Here is a 21454-nt window from a genome sequence, read left to right as displayed (position 1 = left end):
ATCCAGCAGGCGGCGCTCGACGCTTCACAAGCTGTTTCTGTCTTTACTCTATTGGAGATTATGGCTCTGCATTGGAATTTAAACTACTCGGCTGTTAGAAAAACCCGTTCTATACAGTATGAATGAACATAAAATCAAATAAGAGTTCAGGGTCAAATATCACGGACACAACACTAAATAACAGCAGCAGATGCAGATATCAGATCAACACTCATGAGGCGTTTCTCTCTTCTGCTGTTAGTTTCCATATAAGGCCAGAATTCATCTGAAAAAGTAAGATCAGCACATTTTATGATGTTAAAGAAGATTGTTAAGAGAAACGGAAACAGGTTGTAGGAGGGCTCATATTAAATCAGATAAATATCTCAGTTCATGCTGGAGAATGTTCAGACATTTTCAGAGCTGCCATCTTGAGCTCTTCAGTGAACTGATGAAGAAAATGTTTCTCAAGTTAGTTTTGCTCTGTTTGTGTCGTCTGGTTGGTGAGTTCTTAATCTCTCTTATTACAGTTCTTTCAGCAACAGATTCAGTGTTTATTTGTTCTAATAGTTGATTAAAAAGCTCCATCATTAGCTTTAATTGTGATGTGATTCTTATCTGAAGTGAAAGTTTTCTGTGTGTAATGTTCAGATCAACTTCAGTTCCTGCAAATTAGAGTTTTATTCTGAATCAGCACAAAGATCTGATTATTAATCTACATATTGTGTCAGTTTTGTTGTTGAAGCTGATGATCTTTTCTGTTAATATTGATTTAGCCCTGAATGAGCAGTGCATAGTCAGCCATCTTTATATCCTTCCTATAGCAGTATATATTATGGGCTCTATTTTACTGATCTAAGCGTGATGTCTACAGCTCATGATGCAGAAGCACTAAGGGTGTGTCCGAATTCACTTCTGGGATCTGGGTCTATGTGCTGGTGCATGATCTAAAAGTGTTGTCCTCATTCTCATAATGATTTATCCGTGTGTTTTGAGCATGATGTGCATTAAACCAGAGTCTCATCTCCCATTCCCTTTAAGAGTCAGTTTCATCACGCCATGGTCACTGACTCTTTCAAGGTCTGATTTACAAACATATGCACCCAATATATTTGCCAACCACTGTATGTGTTTCATATATCATATCAGCATTCTTTCTATACACATAGCACAGGGATGTCAAAGTCAATTCCTGGAGGGCCGCAGCCCTGCACAGTTTAGTTCCAACCCTAATTAAAAACACCTGATCAAACTAAGTGAGTCCTTCAGGCTTGTTTGAAACCTACAGGTGAGTGTGTTGGAGCAGGGCTGCGGCCCTCCAGGAATTGAGTTTGGACATCCCTGATATAGCAGGTACGTATTGGGCCATATAAGAATGTAAAATGTAGAGTGATTAGGATCGTCACAATACTGGAATTCGGTACCAATCGATACTGAAAATTTAATAACGTCCATTTACTTTTAACATTTGAGCGCTGTTGAGCACGTTCTTAAACAGAGCTGATTTGCCATTGTGTTCTCATGCTCAACAGAAATGACTGTGATTGGCTATGAAGGTCATCAGTTCACCGAACTCACCGCTGTTTACTGCGTGTAACTACAGATACAGGGACACTGGAGCGTTTTGAAGCCCGTGTGCATAAATGAGCATTACAAATCCCTCTTATTACAGTGTGAGCCTGGCTTAAAGATGCTGTATTTGGGATTGACAGATAATTGGTAATATTATACAGGTTTTACAGATCAAACTCTTTTTATTTATTTCATTATTGGAGAGGGTTTCCCCCGGCCCTTCCTCCACAGACTTGACTCACACACAGGTTGCCAGATTGATTACAGCAACAGTAACGATCACATCCCTTACAGAAAATTCACATGAATTTCACATGTTTTTCACATGGGATCACATGTGGACACATGTGACCACATGTGACCACATGTGAAGTTCATGTGGCAACATTTGATCACATGTGGAAAAATGTGAAGTTCATGTGGCAACATATGGACCACATGTGGACTTCATGTGGCAACATGTGGACCACATGTAAAGTTCATGTGGCAACATTTGATCACATGTGGAAAAATGTGAAGTTCATGTGGCAACCTTTAATGACATGTGCAAAAATGTGAAGTTCATGTGGGAACATGTGGACCGCATGTGTAGTTCATGTGTCAAAATTTGATTGTGAAGTTCATGTGGCAACATGTGTAGTTCATGTGTCAAAATTTGATTGTGAAGTTCATGTGGCAACATGTGTAGTTCATGTGTCAAAATTTGATTGTGAAGTTCATGTGGCAACATGTGTAGTTCATGTGTCAAAATTTGATTGTGAAGTTCATGTGGCAACATGTGAAGTTCATGTGTCAAAATTTTATTTTAAAGTTCATGTGGCAACATGTGGGCCGCATGTGAAGTTCATGTGTCAAAATTAGATTTTAAAGTTTATGTGGCAACATGTGGGCTGCATGTGAAGTTCATGTGTCAAAATTTGATTTTAAAGTTTATGTGGCAACATGTGGGCCGCATGTGAAGTTCATGTGTCAAAATTTGATTTTAAAGTTTATGTGGCAACATGTGGGCCGCATGTGAAGTTCATGTGTCAAAATTTGATTGTGAAGTTCCTGTGGCAACATGTGGGGCATATGTGAAGTTCATGTGTCAAAATTTGATTGTGGGAAAAAAAAAAAGAAGTGAAGTTTATGTGGTAACATGTGGACCACATGTGATCAAATGTTGCTGTGTGAACTTCACATGTGGTCCACATGAACTTCACATTCCAGACAGCATGTAAAGTTTATATGGTCATGTGTGAATTCCACGTGGACAACATAGTCTTGTTTGAGATGACCCACATTATCTTGCTAGCTGGCGAGATCCTCCAGTTGTAGGCATGAGGAGACTGTACTTGGGTTGGACACTTTATGCTTTCCAGTGTACTGAACCAACTAAACCTTAGCCCAATCTTATTTTTTGTAAAATTTTTGCAATAAAAAAATGAATTAAATACAGATTTTTTTAAAACTAATAAACCACAAAACACAGTTATCCATTGAGTATCACTATCAAAGGCTTTGACAGCTGATTTTGAACTTGCAGTGGTAGGTGCCTTCTCCTGTGACTTTGAGGCCACATGATCAAAAGGCGGCTGCATCGCTGATCAAATTTGGACAGGCAGTAGCCAAGTTTTGTGGTGCAACAAAGTCGAACAAGCCGCAAATCATTACATATGATTGATGTAAAGTTCATGAGGACAGTCACGTTACAACACATCTGAAAATGATATCATATAACATGCAGAGTACATGACATGAAACCCATTCCAACATCCTATCATACATATTAGATGCTTAACTATAATACTAAGCTAGTGTAATGTCAACCCACACTAATACTAACAAAAAATATAAAGGCACAATGTTTGGTTTTCTTTTTTACTTTTTTTATTTGAATAAGCTATGTATACAAAAAACATGTTTACAATTGCAATATTGCAACATTCACTTTAAAAACAGGTATTCACATTAACAGATCTCTCTCTCTCTCTCTCTCTCTCTCTCTCTCTCTCTCTCTCTCTCTCTATATATATATATATATATATATATATATATATATATATATATATATATATATATATATATATATATATATATATATATATATATATATAATGTATTATAAAACACAAATTTTATGTACACAACCAGGTACAGTAAAACTATATAAATTACAATTACAGCCATTCTTGTGTTTGTGTAGATTTGACTACAACTAGTCCCTGCTATGTGGATGTATACATGGATGTGTGATTGCATGCATGTCTGTGTGCGCCTGTGTGTGTGAATAATTGTCTATATGCAGTTTTGTGTGTATGTGTTAAAAAGATGCATGCATGCTTATGTATGCATGTACGCAACATGTGACTGTGTGTGAACTTGTATGCCTGTATGTAAGTATATGTACCCGTGTATGCATGCAAGTGCACATTATTGTGCGTGTGCATGTGTACGCATGTATATGTGTGTATGTATGCATGTGCGTATGCATATGTATGTGTGTACATAGCAATTCATATGCGTGCATGAATATGCATTTCTGTGTGTGTTCCTGTTTATGTATGTACATATTTATGTGTGTGTGTGTGTGTGTGTGTGTGTGTGTGTGTGTAAACTGTGTACATCTCTGCTATGAGTGACTTGTGTGTGTTTGTGTAGATCTATATGCAAGGTAGTGTGTTACATCCATGTTGGGACACAGCACTCTAAGACCATGGAATTCAATCTCGCTCTAAATTGTTTGGCATAAAGCTAACTAAACAGCCATTTTCTTGTCTGTACGCTACACATTTTTCTGACAGTTGGTTCATATCCAGAGCAATTAAATCACCAAATTCAGATGGTATGGACATGACATGCTTAATCCTGCACTGAGATTCACCATAGTAGCCTTGAAGAAACAATTTTGGTTTTGATGCACACTTTCTTACAAGACACAGCACATGTTCACAGCCAGTGTGACTTTCAACACTGGCAAAGCAGACAATTTGGCAAACACTGCCATCAGAGATCCTGACCAGAGAGTTGTTTCTCTTAAGTTTTCTTCTGTAATTAATGCTCAGAAATACCTGAGAGTTAATTACAGCTTTGTGGTAAATCATTGCTTGATCTTTGACAGGGTTTCCAAGAAACTGTACAACAGCCTCCCTTTCATATAGATCAAGAGCTCTAGAGCAACCATGACCAAAAAGCACAGTGTCATTCACTCTTCGTGCATGTTTAGTTGCATTAAAACCATCAACCAACGTGTCAAACAGCTTTTGCACTCTAGGATGAGCATTCATCATCAGAACTTTGCCAAAACTCTCTACTTGTTTCAGTAAGAGAAAAGATGTCACTATCTGCAAGGGTACTGATTGTGTGCCATGGTATAATTTCAAAAGAAATCCATTACACCCTTCAAAGCTATATGCACTATAGCACCACAGGGGCCCCCAGTTTCTGACACTGTCACTAAGATGAAGAAGAATGTGAACATTGTATGTCATATGGCATCTACCATACAAGGTCTCAAAATTGCACACAAACTCATTTAGGTGTTGAGATGCATAAAAAAGCTCCAGTTGTGTAATGCATGTTGTTTGCAAAACATACGCTGCTTTGCACAAAAGGAGCAAGTGCTCAAAAAATCTGCGAGGAAGAACAGATTTTAAAACAATTGGAGCATAAAACAAGAGAAAAGCTCGCCATTCTGAGGCTTTCCAATAGGCTCTAGTTAAGACAGATCTTGGCATTCTTGTGATGTTGGATGGAGGTTGAAACTGTTCAATTTTCCTATCTATTTCACTGACTCTGTTTCCTAGATACCAGGGCTCTCTATGGTAAGAACTGTCAAACCACAAGGTAGACAGTTGTCTCATCACACCTAAATCAATACAGTGCATGGAGTCAACAACAAATCCAGAAACAATGTCAAAAAAAGGCAATGACATTAAAGGTGTGGGTCCTTTTACGCCAAAGTTTTCACCTGTCACATTTCTTTGCCATTCAATCATACCTGTGTGAGAGCGTTCTGTCACTTCTTCCTGATAAGGATAAACCTGAACATATCCTTTGCCTTTCTCAACCCTTTCCCCTGGATGCAGACACCAGTTGCAGCCAAATTTGCCATTGAATTGTTTGACATTTTGTAACATTGCCCGAGCAACACTATCACATGTGCAAATTATAGCAAACACATATGATTTTACAATCTTTGCCTTTAAACACCAATCAAAACCGACTGAACCAAGAGTTTTCATCTCATTGATAAATGGTCTAAAAAATGTAGAGATGGATGGTCTTTTCACACCAAACCATAGTCCAGTTAAAAACATACTCTTTTTCCTTATGTTTGGGGGGAGCTCATTTATATAACACAACAGTGGCCATATAGAAAACGAGGAGGATTTGAAGATTGGAACACCATCAGAGTTGAAAGTAAGACTAAAAGAGCCATCTTTTTTTAAGTTTGAATCCTTGCACATCTTCTTATACAATTTCCCATCCATAACATCTGAAACGGTGTCTGTGTCTGTTGGTCTGTTGTTTCGGTAGTTTAGAGACTCTCCAAGATTTAAGGTTTCAAGAGTATGTTTTAGTTGGTTGACAAGAGGCAAGGTAAAAAAGTAGTTTCCATTTTTTATCATTTCATTTTTGTCAAAGTCCTGATGGCACTTCTCACATGTGTTATTTTCCAAAGCACAGCAGCAGTTGGGGCAATATAGATTAAAAGTATATTTGCCTGTTTTGAAAAGCTTTTTGAAAAGATATTTGGTGGCTGGCAATTGGCAATCTTGTGGGAGTATTAAACTTAAAATTTGGAGAAGTGTTTGCAAACCATCTTGTGTTAATCCAACAATTACAGCGAAGGCCATAAGAACTAGAACAGCTTGTCCAAGACTGATCAGTGCTCCTTGGTACAGCGGGGACCTCATCATGTCATCATTTACCTAGAAAAAGCAAGGTCAATTTAGTAAAGCACTGCATTATCTGGAACCAATTACATTGAACTAATATGGGATGTATATTAGATCACCGGTCGAAAGCATTGTTACTTCTTTCTATAAAAATACACTGACACATATTTACCGTAGCCTTAGCACAAATATTTGAGCAATCTGTCAAAAACTTTCACTGCAAATTTCTTTACATTGTTTCCTTTATGTTGCTAAGCAATGCTTATACTTCAAAAAGCATTACTGTATTTATATGCTATAATTTACCAAAAAAAATGTAATTCTGACTTCACGCACTGTTACACAATGACGTATTCAAAGCCACAATAATCACACATTAGCTGATGCACTTGGGTGTGCCTGAGGAAGCACCAGCATATTTTATTCTCCTTTAGTTTAGTCCCTTTACTTATCAGGGGTCACCACAGAGGAATGAACTGCCAACTATTCTACCAAATATTTTGCACAGCAGATGCCCTCCCAGCTGCAACCCAGAACTGGGAAACATCCATACACACTCATTCACACACAAACTACGGCCAATTTCGTTTATTCAATTCCCCTATGGAGCATGTGTTTGGACTGTGGAGAAAACCGGAGAACCCGGAGGAAACCTACACAGGGAGAACATACAAACTCCACAAAGAAATGCCAACTTAACCCAGCTGGGAATCGAACCAGCAACCTTCTTGCTGTAAGGCCACATTGCTAACCACTGAGCCACCATGTGCTGTGAATAGGTCATAAAGCTGCAAATAAGTAATAATGTAAATAAATAGTAAAATAAATAATAATAATAATAATAATAATAATAGTACATAAATAATGCAGTTTGTTGCACAGTAGGGATGTAACGATTCACCTGACTCACGACTGGATACGATTCATTATACTAATCTCAGGATATAATTTAGTCATAATTTTTAAACTAAATTATTTGAAACAAACTGAAAGAGCCCTTTTATTTTATCAAAAGCTGCAATTTTTTGCAGAATGACATATTTTCTGCCATGACTAAATTGCTATTTTAAAAACAAATTGCAAAAAAAAGAATAACAAAAGAAAAAAAAGAATGTAAAAGAATAATGCAAACTAAAAAAAGCCTCATTAATATAAAAAACTGTGACTATGCTGGGATTTTACGTTTAAAAAGAAATATTAGCATAACTATGTTTTCTGGCATACGCTGAGGTCTTTGCACATTTACTATGTCCCTGCTAAAAAAACTTTCACTGATTCACTGTATATGTATATCACGTTAGTAATCACCATAATGTTAAGCTTAGAGCAGGTGTCTTCTTAAGTTAAGCACTTAATGTGTACAGTGAATCATAATATTAATCAAACTGATAAGAATCAAACTGCAAATAAATTTGCCCCTACTACAAGTCAAATAGTAAACTTAACAGTGGTAGGTTTTAGACTTAAAAAGAAGTTTAAATGTTACTTTAATATGAAGAAATAGTCATACCATGTGTTCAGAATTGTCATCATTGTCATTCAAAGAAGTGTCATCACCACCGTCAACGGTGCTGCTGCTGGTGGTGCTACTGCTGCTGCTGCTGCTGCTGCTGCTGCTGAGGGAGTCCTGCATAAAGGAGACAATGACCCATATTTTTTTTTTTTAGCTAAAACTGCTTTTTATAAATACAAAGGCCTGTTGCAACAATCAGTGTATCAACTTGAGAGAACTTCTTAAGAAACAATAGTAACAGACAGGTGAAAGAAATGTGTGTGAATTTTCACATTTTCCTGACAACTATTGAAAGTTTGGTAGAGGCTGTTCAAATTAGCTGTTTAAAATTTGCGGTCCACCAACAGTGAAAGTGTAAAATGGCAGACATTCAAAAATGGCCACGATCAACATAATCATGGCCACCCCAATCATAATTGCATTTTTAAAAGATAAAAATTTTTCCTAAACTTTTGGATCCATACGGATCACAATTTACAGTGCGGAACACACGTGACTTGCGGATTAATAACTCTTTTATTCTTGTAGATTAATCCAACATTTATAACAATTGCAGAGAGATCGCCTCCTGCATCATTCAAATCACATGTATAAAAGCATTTTGGCATCTCCTGAAAATTATAATGATGACAGAAGAAGCTGTGGTAGGACCTACCCAAATGCTTTCTTAGGACATTTATTTAAGGTGTTTTCTCTCAATGTTTGTTTAGCCTGCTTTAATGCATACAGTGTAAACTGCAAAATCAAACATTTAAAGATTGTGAGCTCAATTTAAACCCGCGGAACATGAACGATAAATGATAATAATGATTTGCATGTTTATTAATTGTTCTAAGCACTGCATTCAAATCTGTGTTTGATCAAGAGTTATTCAGTTTTTAAACTTTTTCAGTTGGTTACCAGCAATTAGCAATTAAATAACAAATTAGAACTTGGAGAACAGTTTATAGTTCAGATATATATATATATATATATATATATATATATATATATATATATATATATATATATATATAGACATATTGACATATATATATATATATATATATATATATATATATATATATATATATATATATATATATATATATATATATTTATATATATATATATATATATATATATATATATATATATATATATATATAGACATATTGACATATATATATATATATATATATATATATATATATATATATATATATATATATATATATATATATATAATTTAAATAAAACTCTAAAAAAAAATAAAACCTTACTTCAAGGTCAGAATCCACATTTGCTTCTGAGCTATCACTGTCCGTGTAGGCATCAAAGAACTGCAACAGAAGAGGAGACAATAAATAATATGTTTGAATTTACGATTTCCCATATAGTGACCTTAAAACAACATATTAAAACAGGTTTTTAATCAGTCACCGAAGTGACAGGAAATACATGTGACATCTTGATAACTATAATAGCAGAAATGAAACAACACTGGGTGAACCTACATGTTCTGGTTCATTATTCAACCCGTTCTCTTCCTCATCAATGTCCTCAACAATGTGGTCAGCATGTTGCTAAAACAAAAATATATAAATTAAATAATAATATAGCAGGTTGCTGCACTTTCTTTTCAAATTCAGTTGACTTTTTTGCTTGTACCTTGACATAATTTTAGTCTGAATTACATGAACTATTCTAAAAATAACTTTTACCTGTTTATTTTTAAATCAATATATAAAAATGGCTAATAAAATAATTTTTCTAGTGAAATGTTAGATTGTAAGAAATCAATAGCCCCCCTGTATATTTGTTTAGTAGATTTTTTAACATATTTAAACAATAGTTTTATTAACTAATTTCTAATGAGTAACTGATTAATATACACTCTGATGATGGTAAATAACAATTGACTTAATATTTTTCAAGATATTCACTTCTATACAGCTTAAAGTGACATTTAAAAGCGTAACTAGGTTCATTAGGTGAACTAGGCAGGTTAGGGTAATTAGGCAAGATGTTGTATAACAGTGGTTTGTTCTGTAGACTATCAAAAAATATAGCTTAAAGGGGCTTATAATTTTCAATCGTTAAAACCCTTAAAATGTTTTTTTTTTGTTTTATTAAAAACAATTTTTATTCTAGCCGAAATATAACAAATATGACCTACTCCAGAAGACAAAATATTATCTGAAATACTGTGAAAATGTCCTTGATCTGTTAAATAATTTGGGAAATATTTAAAAAAGAAAAAAAATATTTATAGGGGGCTAATAATTCTGACTTCAACTTCCCCCATTTTCTGTTTAATGGAAAGAAGATTTTTTTTCAACACATTTCTAAACATAATATTTTAATAACCCATAATTCTAATAACTGATTTATTTTATCTTTGCCATGATGACAGTAAATAATATTTTACTAGATATTTTTCAAGACACTTCTATACAGCTTAAAGTGATATTTAAGGCGTAACTAGGGTAATTAGAATAATCAGGCAGGTTATTGTAATTAGGCAAGTTATTGAAAAATGATGGTTTGTTCTGTTTGTTCTGACTATCGAGAAAAAAAAGCTTAAATGGGCTGATAATTTGGACCTTAAAATGTTTTTTTTTTTTAAATAATAAATGATTTTATTCTAGCTGAAATAAAACAAATAAGACTTTCTCCAGAAAAAAAAATATATTATTAGGCATACTATGAAAATTTATTTTATGAATAAATTATAAATAAATTTATAAATATATCTTTTTTTTTTTGCAGAGTTATTGTTCAAATACGTAAACATGATATTCATTAAAACAATTTTTTCTCAGCTGTAACACCATTTTAACTCCATACGCACCATCTGCACTTCAAAGTTGCTGTCCAAGCCTTCACTGTCTCTGTTTGTGTTGTCATCAGTAGACTGCTGCTAAAAAGAAACATACTAGTAGTAAAATGTGGTGCTTAATCTCAGACATTATTTGAACTTAACATGAATCAAACAACAATTGAACTTACTTGTTTGGGATTATTGCTCAACCTGCCATCCTTCTCACCATCCACATTACACCCATTCTCCATGTCCATGCTTGCACTTGTGCCATCAGTGTAACTGACTGTGTATTCATCGATAGACTGCTGCAGAGAAGGACAGAAATAATTTATCAAAAGTTAAAGGTCGATCTCAATCTAAGCCATTAAATGAGGTAGATATAAAATAAAGGTGCCTACTTCATGAAGTTCATTATTCAGCCATGCCTCTTCTTCATTGCTGTTTTCTTGAATGTATTTTGTGTGCTGCCAGAATGATATATTGTATATATTATATTAATTATATAGCTTTACAACCACTTTATTGTTTTTTGTGCAGTGTGTTTTAGCTCATCTTAAACAAAATGCAAGACAATTACTCAGATAACACACCTCACAGTCCATAAATGCACCAGTGCTATCAATGATTGTGTGTTCATCAAAAGACTGCTGCAGAAAAGGAAATGGAGATAAATATATCAAAAGTTTAATATTGTGCTTTATAATAACAGTAATTCAAGTTAAATTGCTAAAATATAAAATAAGATAACTTTTTATTTCACAAGCACATTTAAAGCTGTGTGTTATGCTCTGCCAAATCATTATTTATAGAGAAAAAAGACCATTATTTGCAGGCATTAATTATTTTTTAATTCAAACATACCACTGAATTACAGTCCAATTTAGAACCGGGTGCACTGTCTTCTTCTGAATGGACATCATTAAACTTCTAAGTGGATACAATATATTGCATATCAATGCAGTAAGTTCAATAAATACTGGACTGTACTTAATAATAATCACTTATAATAATCATCATGTACAAATGTAATCTTACCTCTAAATTACTGCAAACCTTGCCATCTTTCCAATCAGAATTAGAGCTGCACAGAAATCGCGTAATTTCTTAGTTTTATCCATTCAAACAGATACATAAACAAAACTTCACTCTCCATGTAACGTCATTGAATCTCTGCTTACCTCTCGTCATTAGCGGGATCTGAAATGAAATCAGTAAGTTAGTATCAGTCGTTTTGGTATTTTAAGCAAATAAAACATGAAAAAAGATTGCAAAACGAACCAGGTGAACGTTATAAATATTATATGCTAACATTACTTGAATCATATACATCTAAAAAGTGGTCAGACAGGTTACGTTATGGCATAACAAATGCTGGAAACTGATGATGTGTAACGTTGCGCGATGATCAAATAACGTTAAAATGTCCAACTTTAGTTTAATAAGCACACTAACCTTGCATTGAACAAAATATTAAAATACTGCGTGAGAAAGTTATATACGTTATTTGTAACGCTGGTGCAGTTTTAGCCTTTCTAGGAATGACCTAATCCTTCTTGACCAGTTTAAGCGAGAGTTTCATATGTATATAAGGTTCATTTTGCTTTATTGGGATGACTTTGTAATATTGAATTATTTGTCGCTTATTTTAAGCTGGCCACATATATTGTTTCACTGAACTACAAGGTAATTAGAAAAAAAACCTTAATACAAGCAGACAATTACCATTTTTGTCCATACGATGTCTCGTTGTGCGGGGTAAAGGTTCGTGGTCGTTGCGCAAATATCTTCTGTAAAGGCATTTCTTCCTCTTCTTTCTTGAGGACTCCATATCCGAACAGACAGCAACCTACCACCATCTGACGTCACGTGTCGTGCAACTGTGCTGAAATATATCGACAGCTCTTCAGTTTACAAGAAATTGACTTGTGATTGGATGACAGATTAACTCTGGTTCTGATTGGTTGCAGTGTTGTTGAGGTATTGTGAAAGTCTACGCCCGCGCTTCTGTTTGAACTTGACTTTTGATTGGATGATCCGATTGACACTGATGGGTTGTGATTGGTTCCGATTACTGCTCTTTTACTTTTTCGTTGCTGAGGCTGAGACTGATAGTCATTAGTTAGTCGGACAAACACAAACATTACAATTAAACATGTACATACTTATTAAATGGATTAAAGAAAATAAAGTGAGTGTAGGACTAGACAGCTATGTCAAAGACCAAAAAATGTTACAAGACCCTAAGAGGATTGGTTTGGTGGAACATGGTGCCATTGGCTCGAAGCCACCTAAAGGCGGTTGGAAGAGTTTTCCTGCCCAAATACTAAGTTCAAAAGGTAAGTAAAACAGTTGTAATATTAACCCACTGTAACGTACTGAATTTATTGTTAGAAAGTCTGGACCATAATTGGCCGTACATAAACCAAATGAAATGTAAAAATATGCTAACTAACGTTAAAGGCTGAACGGGAATTACTGTGTAACGTTAAGTTAACTTTATCGCATGGCAGGGTTCTGGACGTTTTTGTCAGGACGTTTTGAAAGGCATTAAGTTACTTCACGTTGCATTATGTATTTTAAAAGAAAATTATAGTGAAGTCTATTTTCTCAGGTTCATTTTATAATATATTAAATTAACGTAAGTTGATTAAAATACTGGTGGGGAGAGTAAAGCTACTATGGCAACAGCCACTTGGAAAAGCAACGGCGGCGACGACGATGCCATATTCCGTTGATTCCGTTGATTGCAACATAAAAGTAATCAAGTCAACAAAGGCAGTTCGGTGTGCCTCCCATTTTCATCGTTTTCGGATGAGGTGTCATCATCTTTCTATTCGCCGTAATTTTGACAAATGACAAAAATTCAACCATCTTTTGAAGAACTAACGCTTGTGTACCAGCTATTTTAGTTTGCTAAACATTAATTATGTAATGTTACTTGTGTCTGCGCTACCAAATGCTAACTTACCATTATGCTAACAGTTAGATGAGTAGTATGTATCCTTAACATATAATGTTAAACAAAAAATATATTTAAGATAATGCATTTAAAATGTAATAACAGTTTAATTAATTTAAGTTAGTGCATGTTCAAGTAATTCTCAATAATTTAGCCTCACCTATTAATTGTATTAAAATTACAGAGAGCCTTGGTGAAATAAGAAAGGCAGAACGTCTCTGGATAGAGAAACATAAAATTGGGACTCCATCAACATCAAAGGTATGTCCTTTGCCCTCTCTCTGCTGTTTTCTATGCTTTCCTGTCTCCACTTTTACTGTCCTATACAATAAAGGTTAAACCCCCCTAAAATAATTGTTTACTACTAAAGAAAGAAAAATACTAATTAGTTCTTTTAAATTGTCTTTTTTATTTTTGTTTCTACCTAGAATTGTTCTCACCTGTCTAATTCTTACTATTTATCCAATGTTTTCTGTTTTGTTAGGCCAATGAAGAAGATGATTTCTTTGATAATGGCAATGAATGTCCTCAAAACCATGATTTACAGGTATGGTCTTCCACACCTGAGTTTGAAGAACACTTAGAATAATGTGGGGCAGCATATCTGTTACATTTACTTATTAAGGCCAGAAGGAATTTGTAGATTCTTTTTTTAAGCTCTTTCTATACATAATTGTGAGATCTGAAGATTTTTATTTTATTTTAATTATTCAAATAATAATTAAATAATTTCAAATCAATTATAGCTTTGTTAATTATAAAACTGTCAGTGAAATAGGAGGATTAATTGTTTAATTAAACTGTTTACTGTACATAACAGTCGCACCAAATAATAGGAACAAATTGCACCAAATATGACTTCAAAAACTAACCAGAATTTATAACAAAGGGAAATAAATAGTAAAGTGGTTTATACTGAATATAGTAGTTACAACTCTTTAAATAAATAAATAAATAAATAAATAAATATATATATATATATATATATATATATATATATATATATATATATATATATATATATATATATATATATATGCAGGGCTCGAAATTGCGACCATTTTGCGACCAAAATATAAAATTGTTGTGTGTGACCAGTTTTTACTTCAAAACGTTCACCACATGTGCGGATTTTGGAGACATTTACACAGAATGCATCTCTGCTCTTGAAACGCGAAACGCATCGCTCAGGAATGGTTTAAAACAGTTGTCATGTCAACTTGCTGCAGTAAACAAAGCCAAGTCCATAATGCTTGCCCCACCTTCGCGCTCTTCTTATTGGCCCACCACTGCTCTAGCACTGAAATATCAGCTGTCAATCACTCAGTCAATGCCTTCAGGCTTGGGATGACAGAGAGAGCTACTAACGCTAAAAACTGTAAAGTGCTGTAGATGAGGATGAAGATAACACTGACAGATTTTGTTTTAGAAATCATGGCATCTAAAGTTACAAATAATGACACATCTTACTAGTGATCATGTGCTGAATGTTAATTCAAAATCTACATTTTTCCAAGAGTGGATAAAAGACCTCCATTGGCTTCAAGTACGCTATGAAAAGTCTGTGGGATGGAATTTTCATGTAACTGTTTGCCACATTTAGCACGAGAGCTTCAGTTTATCCTTCAAATAATGGCCAGATGCTGTCCTCCATGTAAGTGGCAGCTATATGTCAAATTTAACACCACGTACACCATCGCAAATGGGCTTGCACTGAGTAAATTAATATTGCTACTCATAAAAAGACCAGTATTGCTATTAACATAACGTATGCATATAATAAGATACAGTATTTGTCAAAAACATCAGTACAATATCAGACAGCACCCGTGAGAACAGCACAGTTATACCGTTAACAAATTCACTCATGTCAAGCAGTGTGTGCAGGGCCGGTGAGCGGTCCATGTATCTTTTGGTCATTCAGTTATGTTATAAAAAAAAGTATTTTCTTGTGATAACAGGGCTTTAATGAGGCATATTTTCCTCACGCATGCATATATTTATATGCATTTTTTTTTTTGCTTGTTAATTTGATTATTGTTGATTTTAAATGCAATAAATATGTTTGAATAACACTTGTAGTAAGGGTGCTTATAATTGGTGGGTGATATCAGGACATTTTTCCTGTGTAGCACTGGTGCTCCTAACTTTAAAAATTTAGGCGCAATCACCTGAAATTATGAGCACCCTTATAAGTTGTATATTACCAGATTCTATTATATATTAACACTCTAATCACAACTAACAAATAAACAAAAATCTGCATGCACTGCTTGACGTGAATGAGATGAACTGAATTAACAATAATAACTGTACTGTATGCTCATGGGTGGTGTCTGATACTGCACAGATGATATTGACATATAAGTTATATATGTTATATATGTTTTATATATATATATATATATATATATATATATATATATATATATATATGTTATAACTTATTATTTGGATACGTCATCTTCATAGCAATAACAGTCTTTTCATGTGCTGCAGTATTAGTTTCATCTCGGTGAATGCATGCTCTTAAGCGATGGTGAACGCGGTGTCAGTCGCACAACTGACAGCATTGTGAGGATTAAATGAAGGATTAAATAATGTTAGAACATCTTGTGCTTAAAATGTTTAGATTCAGTGGCAAACACTGTTACCTGAAAAGTCCGTCCCACCGGCTTTACGGTAAATGCTTTAGTTATTTTCATAGTGGACTTTAAACACTGGAAGTCTTTTATTCACTCTTCGAAAAGTGTAAGTTTTACTAAATGTACAGTATAGGGTAATTTGTTTTTATTACTATAGTTATTATATTGCCAAAGCTATTATAAAGTCACTCCAACAAATCTTGTCTAAGAAATTCACTATAGTATGGTTTAAAAACAGTAGTTTATACTGCAAATTACTATATTATTTTTTTCATGTTGGTGAACTTAGGCATGTTTAAAGTAAGTTTATTTAAAGCAACTCAAATCTAATTTTGAAATATCTTTTGATAGAGTAAAGAGTAAAGTATCAGTATTAACGTAAAGACAAGTACTTCCCAGTTTAACCGCGGTCACAACAACTCCGGTTCGCCATCTTTTCTTTCAAGTTTGTCATGTGAACATGAACAATAAAACATGAACACTAAGAAATTATCATCATACACAAGTACTTAGTTGACCATGATACTAGCCACAGAGCTCAGTGAAAAGTGGTGGTTCAGTATTGGTAAATGTAGCTTGTGTGGACAGTACTGCAGTACTTGTGACAGTGACCCTACCATCACACTACTGAAAAATGTAGTTAAGCTAGTAATACACACTAAAGTAATATAATTGAAACTGATGAAATAAGTAAAGAGTAAGTGGTCTCATAAGCGGTCCGCACACAGTAAAAATGAAATTTGCAGACTGGATTTGTTCTTGAGAATAACTTTTGTGGTCTAGATCAGGGGTTCCCAAACTTTTCAGCCCGCGACCCCCAAAATGACAATGCCAGTGACTCGTGACCCCCAATTTTCTTTGAGGTGGTGGTTATAAATACAGAAACCTTGTATGCAATGACGCACACACACCAATAGACCCAAGTCTATTCTTTGTTTTTTTTTTATGTATGTCAGTGCTGTAAATGGGCTAGAAAGTTTAACCTGGTGTTATAAAATCAATCTGCTGCATCTGAAAGTATTGCTGTGCCTTTAGTATAATGTAATTACTAGAAAAGTCGCAATCCAATAGAACTATTAACTATAAGCTACTATAGTAACTATATAGTTTATAGTAACTATAAACGACTATTTTTTCTCTTTAGTAGGTTATTGACAAAATACAGTAAGTCTTAAGGTTTAATAAAAATTAATTGATTTTTGAAAATCACCAGGCGACCCCCCTTCATTGTCCCGCGACCCCTCAGGGGGGTCCCGACCCCCACTTTGAGAACCTCTGGTCTAGATCCTAACCCCATCTTAGCTATGGTAAATAACAATTGCATAATGGGCTCAACAATCTGCAAAAATAGCAAGGCATTTCTTTAGATTGTTACTGACTCAGATTTGGTATGGGCCTACTCGTCATTTTCATCATCCTCATCTTTCTGTTAACCACTCCATTTACTTGTTTTGCAGGATGATTTATACTTGACCCCAAAACGACCCAAGGTAAATTTGTATATATCTTCTTTGTTTACACTTAATTAGATGTCTAACATTAGGGGTGCCCAATACTTTTCCTATAGATCTACCTTCCTGAGTTCAGCTTTATTATTATTTTATTTGCTTGTTTATTTAACAGGGACAATAAACTTGACATTGTTATACAAGGATAACCAATGTTTCGTACATAGGGCATATAGCATAAAGCTTGCAACCTTGATCAAACACAGATCCTATTACAGCTGAGGTCACACTAGAGTTATAGCTTGTGAAATTCTGTTGTACAGCGCTGTAAAAAGGGGCAGGATTAAACAAGATAATTAGACTTTAAAAAAGCGAGTGATTGTTCCATGTTTTAAATTTTTGTCCAGAGGGATCATTTATTAATCTTTGATTGGTTTCACGCAGTCAAGTGATGCTATTTCGCAGGTCAGAGTTCACCAATCTTGTACTTTGCAATACAGCGAACTGCGAAACTTGTTACACAAGCTTGCATTTCTGGTCTGATGCACTCGCTTGCATATGAATAGAAGTCTATGGGGAGAAAAGTACAGTGTAACCACAGCTTTAGTTGGTTAGTTTAGCTCGAGCCCTGATCAAAAACAACTAAGTAGGGTCTGAATAAGCACTTGGTATTTAAAGACAGAAACTCAGAAAGGTAAGGGACAGGGATAGGATTGGGCACCCCTGCCTAACATGGGCTGTTTCTCAATTCCAAGAATGCAACTGACTTGCGTTCTTGTGAAGGCTGTTCTTACCTCGGAAAAACAAACTCTGGAGACCACGAGAACAGACAATGCGTCCTCTGAGAAATGAGATGCTGCGTTCTTCCTGATAGTCACATGACCTTCATGCGTGTTTAACTGAAACCAAATTTAAACATAACATCATTCATACGATTTATTGATTTTCTTTTTTTCTGTATATACTGTGCACAAAGATCTTACAAATACATAGGTTCCACTACATTCATTCTTCCATGGCGGGGCTCCACGCCAAAATTTATCCCGCCATGGATACATTACAGCTTTTCATTCAAAACATTTTTTTAAAACTGTTTTGAGTTTTAGAACTAAACTTTGGCAGTTGATGATGCCGTTACACGAGGACGCAAGAACCCTGAAGAATGGATATTGAGAAACAGCCATGATCTTTATTTTTTTTTAGACCCTTTTCACCATTCTTCATGAGGTTAAACAATGAATAAAAGTAGGGAAAGGACAAGTTCACCAGCACTTAAAAGACTTAGTTAATTCAAGGCTTAGTTACCAAAAAATATATTAGACAACAATTCAACTGTACACTCTTATCTACACTTTTTACTTCACAAATAGAGAGACTACAAAGAAGAAGTTCATGAGCTTCAGGAAAAACTAAAAGAAAAAGAAAAGGAGATACGGAGATTACGAAGATTAAACCTTCAACTTCAAGAGGGTATGTAAATGAAGGGAACCGTTTTGCATAACCATAGTTATAATTTAATTGTCACGTGGTGGTATATTTCTTAAGTTAAATGTTCTTTGCTTTGAGTGTAGGACTTGCAGATACAATCAAAAAAACAGTGAAAGATGCTTTGCTGGAAACTCACTGTGCCCCCAGCCAGCCGGAGCCCACTGTCATTACAGAAGAGATAAAGGTATTTTTTTATGTAGTCAGGAAAAAACATTTAAACCTTATTCTTGGTCTGGATGATTTTGTCAAAAATATTATAATGATAAAATAAATATTAATACTTTACACAATAAATGTCAAATCTCAATTATTTTTTTAAGTTTAAAAGCAGATTGTTATATTTAAAAAGTTCTAAAAACCTGAAAGTTAATTTGTTAAGCTACTATAAATTATCAAAAGATGGGAGGAAAAGGAAAAAAAAGGTCTTTGGTTACATTTAACAAATCTGTGGTACAATGTTTAAAGAGATTATTATTTGTAAATCTTGTTCTGAGTTAAAATAAAATTTAGCAGATTTTTCTTAGTTCTTTCTTAGTTACTGCATGTTCTTATGAGTGACATCAAATCTTGTTTCCTTATATACTTTTTCTCTTCTGTGAAATCCTTAGGACTTTTGTTAATCTGTAAAAATGCATTTTTAATACAATGTGAACAGATAATTAGATTGAATTTGAATGTATTTATATATTTTTCATCTTTACAGAACAAGTCAGTTACTGATATGCTCAACCCCCATGCCCTGGAATACACTAACAAACTCGAAAACTACAAGAAACTGACAAGGGCATTGATGGACTCTGTTTTTTCGGCAGAGGAAATGTCAAAATGCTCTGTCACAGGAAAAAAAGGTGTTGTTGGGGATAAAAGGCCCCGCCTTAATCAAGAAAAGGTTGGGCTTATAATAGGTAAGCACACGATAATATTACTTGCATTGGAAAGTTTATATTTTATGCAGGTCTAAAATTAGATCGGAGCCGTGTGGCTTCCCAGAGCCATGTGACCCTTTAGTGCTTCCTGAGTCAAAGCCTCCTGACACACTGGGGTTATACTAACTAGCACTAACTCCTAAACCAGAGCCTTCTGACTCACTGGGGTTAAATGAACTGCCAGTGTCTCCTAAACCTATGCTTCCTGACACACTGGGGTTAGCTGAACTGCCAGTGCTTCCTGAACAAAAGCCTCCTGACCCACTGTGGGTGTATGATCAATCTGTGCCTACTAAATCTAAGCCCTCAGACCTACATCAGCTCCATGCTTCAGGCCCACTGCAACTTTACGCTCCAGGCCCTCCGCAGCTCCACACTCCAGGGGCCTCATGTATCAACACTGCTATAAGTTTTCCATACCATACAGTTGACCAGCCAAACATTAAAGCGCAACTTTCAGCGATCACCGGTTTTCCCAATGTAATCGGAGTGATCGACTGCACGCACATTGCTATAAAGGCGCCATCTGAAGACAAATATGCATATGTGAATCAAAAACATTTCCATTCAATAAATGTGCAAATAATATGTGATGCTCAAATGAGCTTAACATAATACACACACTTATTAATGATTCCTACTTGTCTTCCTTATGATGAAGAGTAGGCAAAATCTAGTTTGTAATGGGGAAAAAAGAAAAATAAGTTCATTAGACGCTGGATTTTAATCGGTATCGGGAATGATAGTGTCAAAACATATTGCCATGCGGTTTACGAGATACGCCACTTGCACTGCTGAAGTCTGCTCAACTATCACTTTATTAGATCTTTCCAACGAGACTCCGCTGTGTTACCGTGTCAGCTAAACTCTCCTATTCTATTTTTATTTATTTTTTTGTTATTAATTCCAGAGGACCAACTTGCAAATAACACCGCTTTTCTCCAGTTCAAATTCTGTTTAAAGTTTCTCTTTTTGCTTGCTTTTGCAATTGCTTCTTTGTTTGGTTTTGCCAAAGTAGAGTCGCTAGCATATTCATATGGGTAGGAGGCATGTAGGATTTTGCGCTCGTGCATGTTGCGCTCAGTTTCACGTCATTCAGATGTACAAAGAGAATATGCGTGTGATTCCGCGTACGCAGTGTTTCATACTAGAGATCTGCACGGGACTAAATTTTGAATCCCGCTCCCGCCCGCACCCGCCAGGTTTTAGCCCGGTCCCGACCGCTCCCGCTTATATTA

The 21454-nt window shown here is 34.9% G+C and overlaps 3 protein-coding genes across 5 annotated transcripts in view; 2 read left to right on the top strand and 1 right to left on the bottom strand.

The window, feature by feature from the left end:
- The first annotated feature begins 194 nt into the window (after positions 1 to 194).
- Positions 195 to 21454, top strand: part of LOC797394 (uncharacterized) — a 32273-nt gene continuing 11013 nt past the window's right edge. Inside the window, exon 1 of one of the 3 annotated variants that reach the window (XM_087303454.1) lies at positions 195 to 482. In XM_087303454.1, coding sequence (XP_087159580.1) covers positions 383 to 482 — 100 coding nt within the window. In that variant the 5' untranslated portion in view covers positions 195 to 382. The remainder of the gene's footprint in view (positions 483 to 21454) is intronic. The other 2 variants (XM_087303455.1, XM_087303456.1) reach the window with 2 other exon arrangements.
- Positions 3812 to 12623, bottom strand: LOC147838359 (uncharacterized). Its single transcript, XM_087303374.1, has 12 exons — positions 12473 to 12623; positions 11929 to 11947; positions 11786 to 11831; positions 11612 to 11677; positions 11341 to 11397; positions 11149 to 11214; positions 10936 to 11055; positions 10778 to 10846; positions 9441 to 9509; positions 9207 to 9266; positions 7942 to 8058; positions 3812 to 6464 (listed from the first exon to the last, which is right to left on the bottom strand). Exons 1-12 carry the CDS (start codon positions 12576 to 12578, stop codon positions 4254 to 4256), a joined length of 3006 nt encoding a protein of 1001 aa, XP_087159500.1. The 5' UTR covers positions 12579 to 12623; the 3' UTR covers positions 3812 to 4253.
- Positions 12609 to 21454, top strand: part of LOC147838358 (uncharacterized) — a 13008-nt gene continuing 4162 nt past the window's right edge. The window contains exons 1-7 of the mRNA XM_087303759.1: positions 12609 to 13086; positions 13894 to 13970; positions 14194 to 14256; positions 17812 to 17844; positions 19173 to 19272; positions 19374 to 19474; positions 19994 to 20195. Coding sequence (XP_087159885.1) covers positions 12903 to 13086; positions 13894 to 13970; positions 14194 to 14256; positions 17812 to 17844; positions 19173 to 19272; positions 19374 to 19474; positions 19994 to 20195 — 760 coding nt within the window. The 5' untranslated portion in view covers positions 12609 to 12902. The remainder of the gene's footprint in view (positions 13087 to 13893; positions 13971 to 14193; positions 14257 to 17811; positions 17845 to 19172; positions 19273 to 19373; positions 19475 to 19993; positions 20196 to 21454) is intronic.

Source organism: Danio rerio, chromosome 22 (assembly GCF_052040795.2).
Source record: "Danio rerio strain M-AB ecotype USA chromosome 22, GRCz13ab, whole genome shotgun sequence".
Lineage (NCBI taxonomy): Eukaryota > Metazoa > Chordata > Actinopteri > Cypriniformes > Danionidae > Danio > Danio rerio.
Note: the sequence above shows the minus strand (reverse complement) of the source record. Positions and strands in the feature narration are given on the sequence as shown.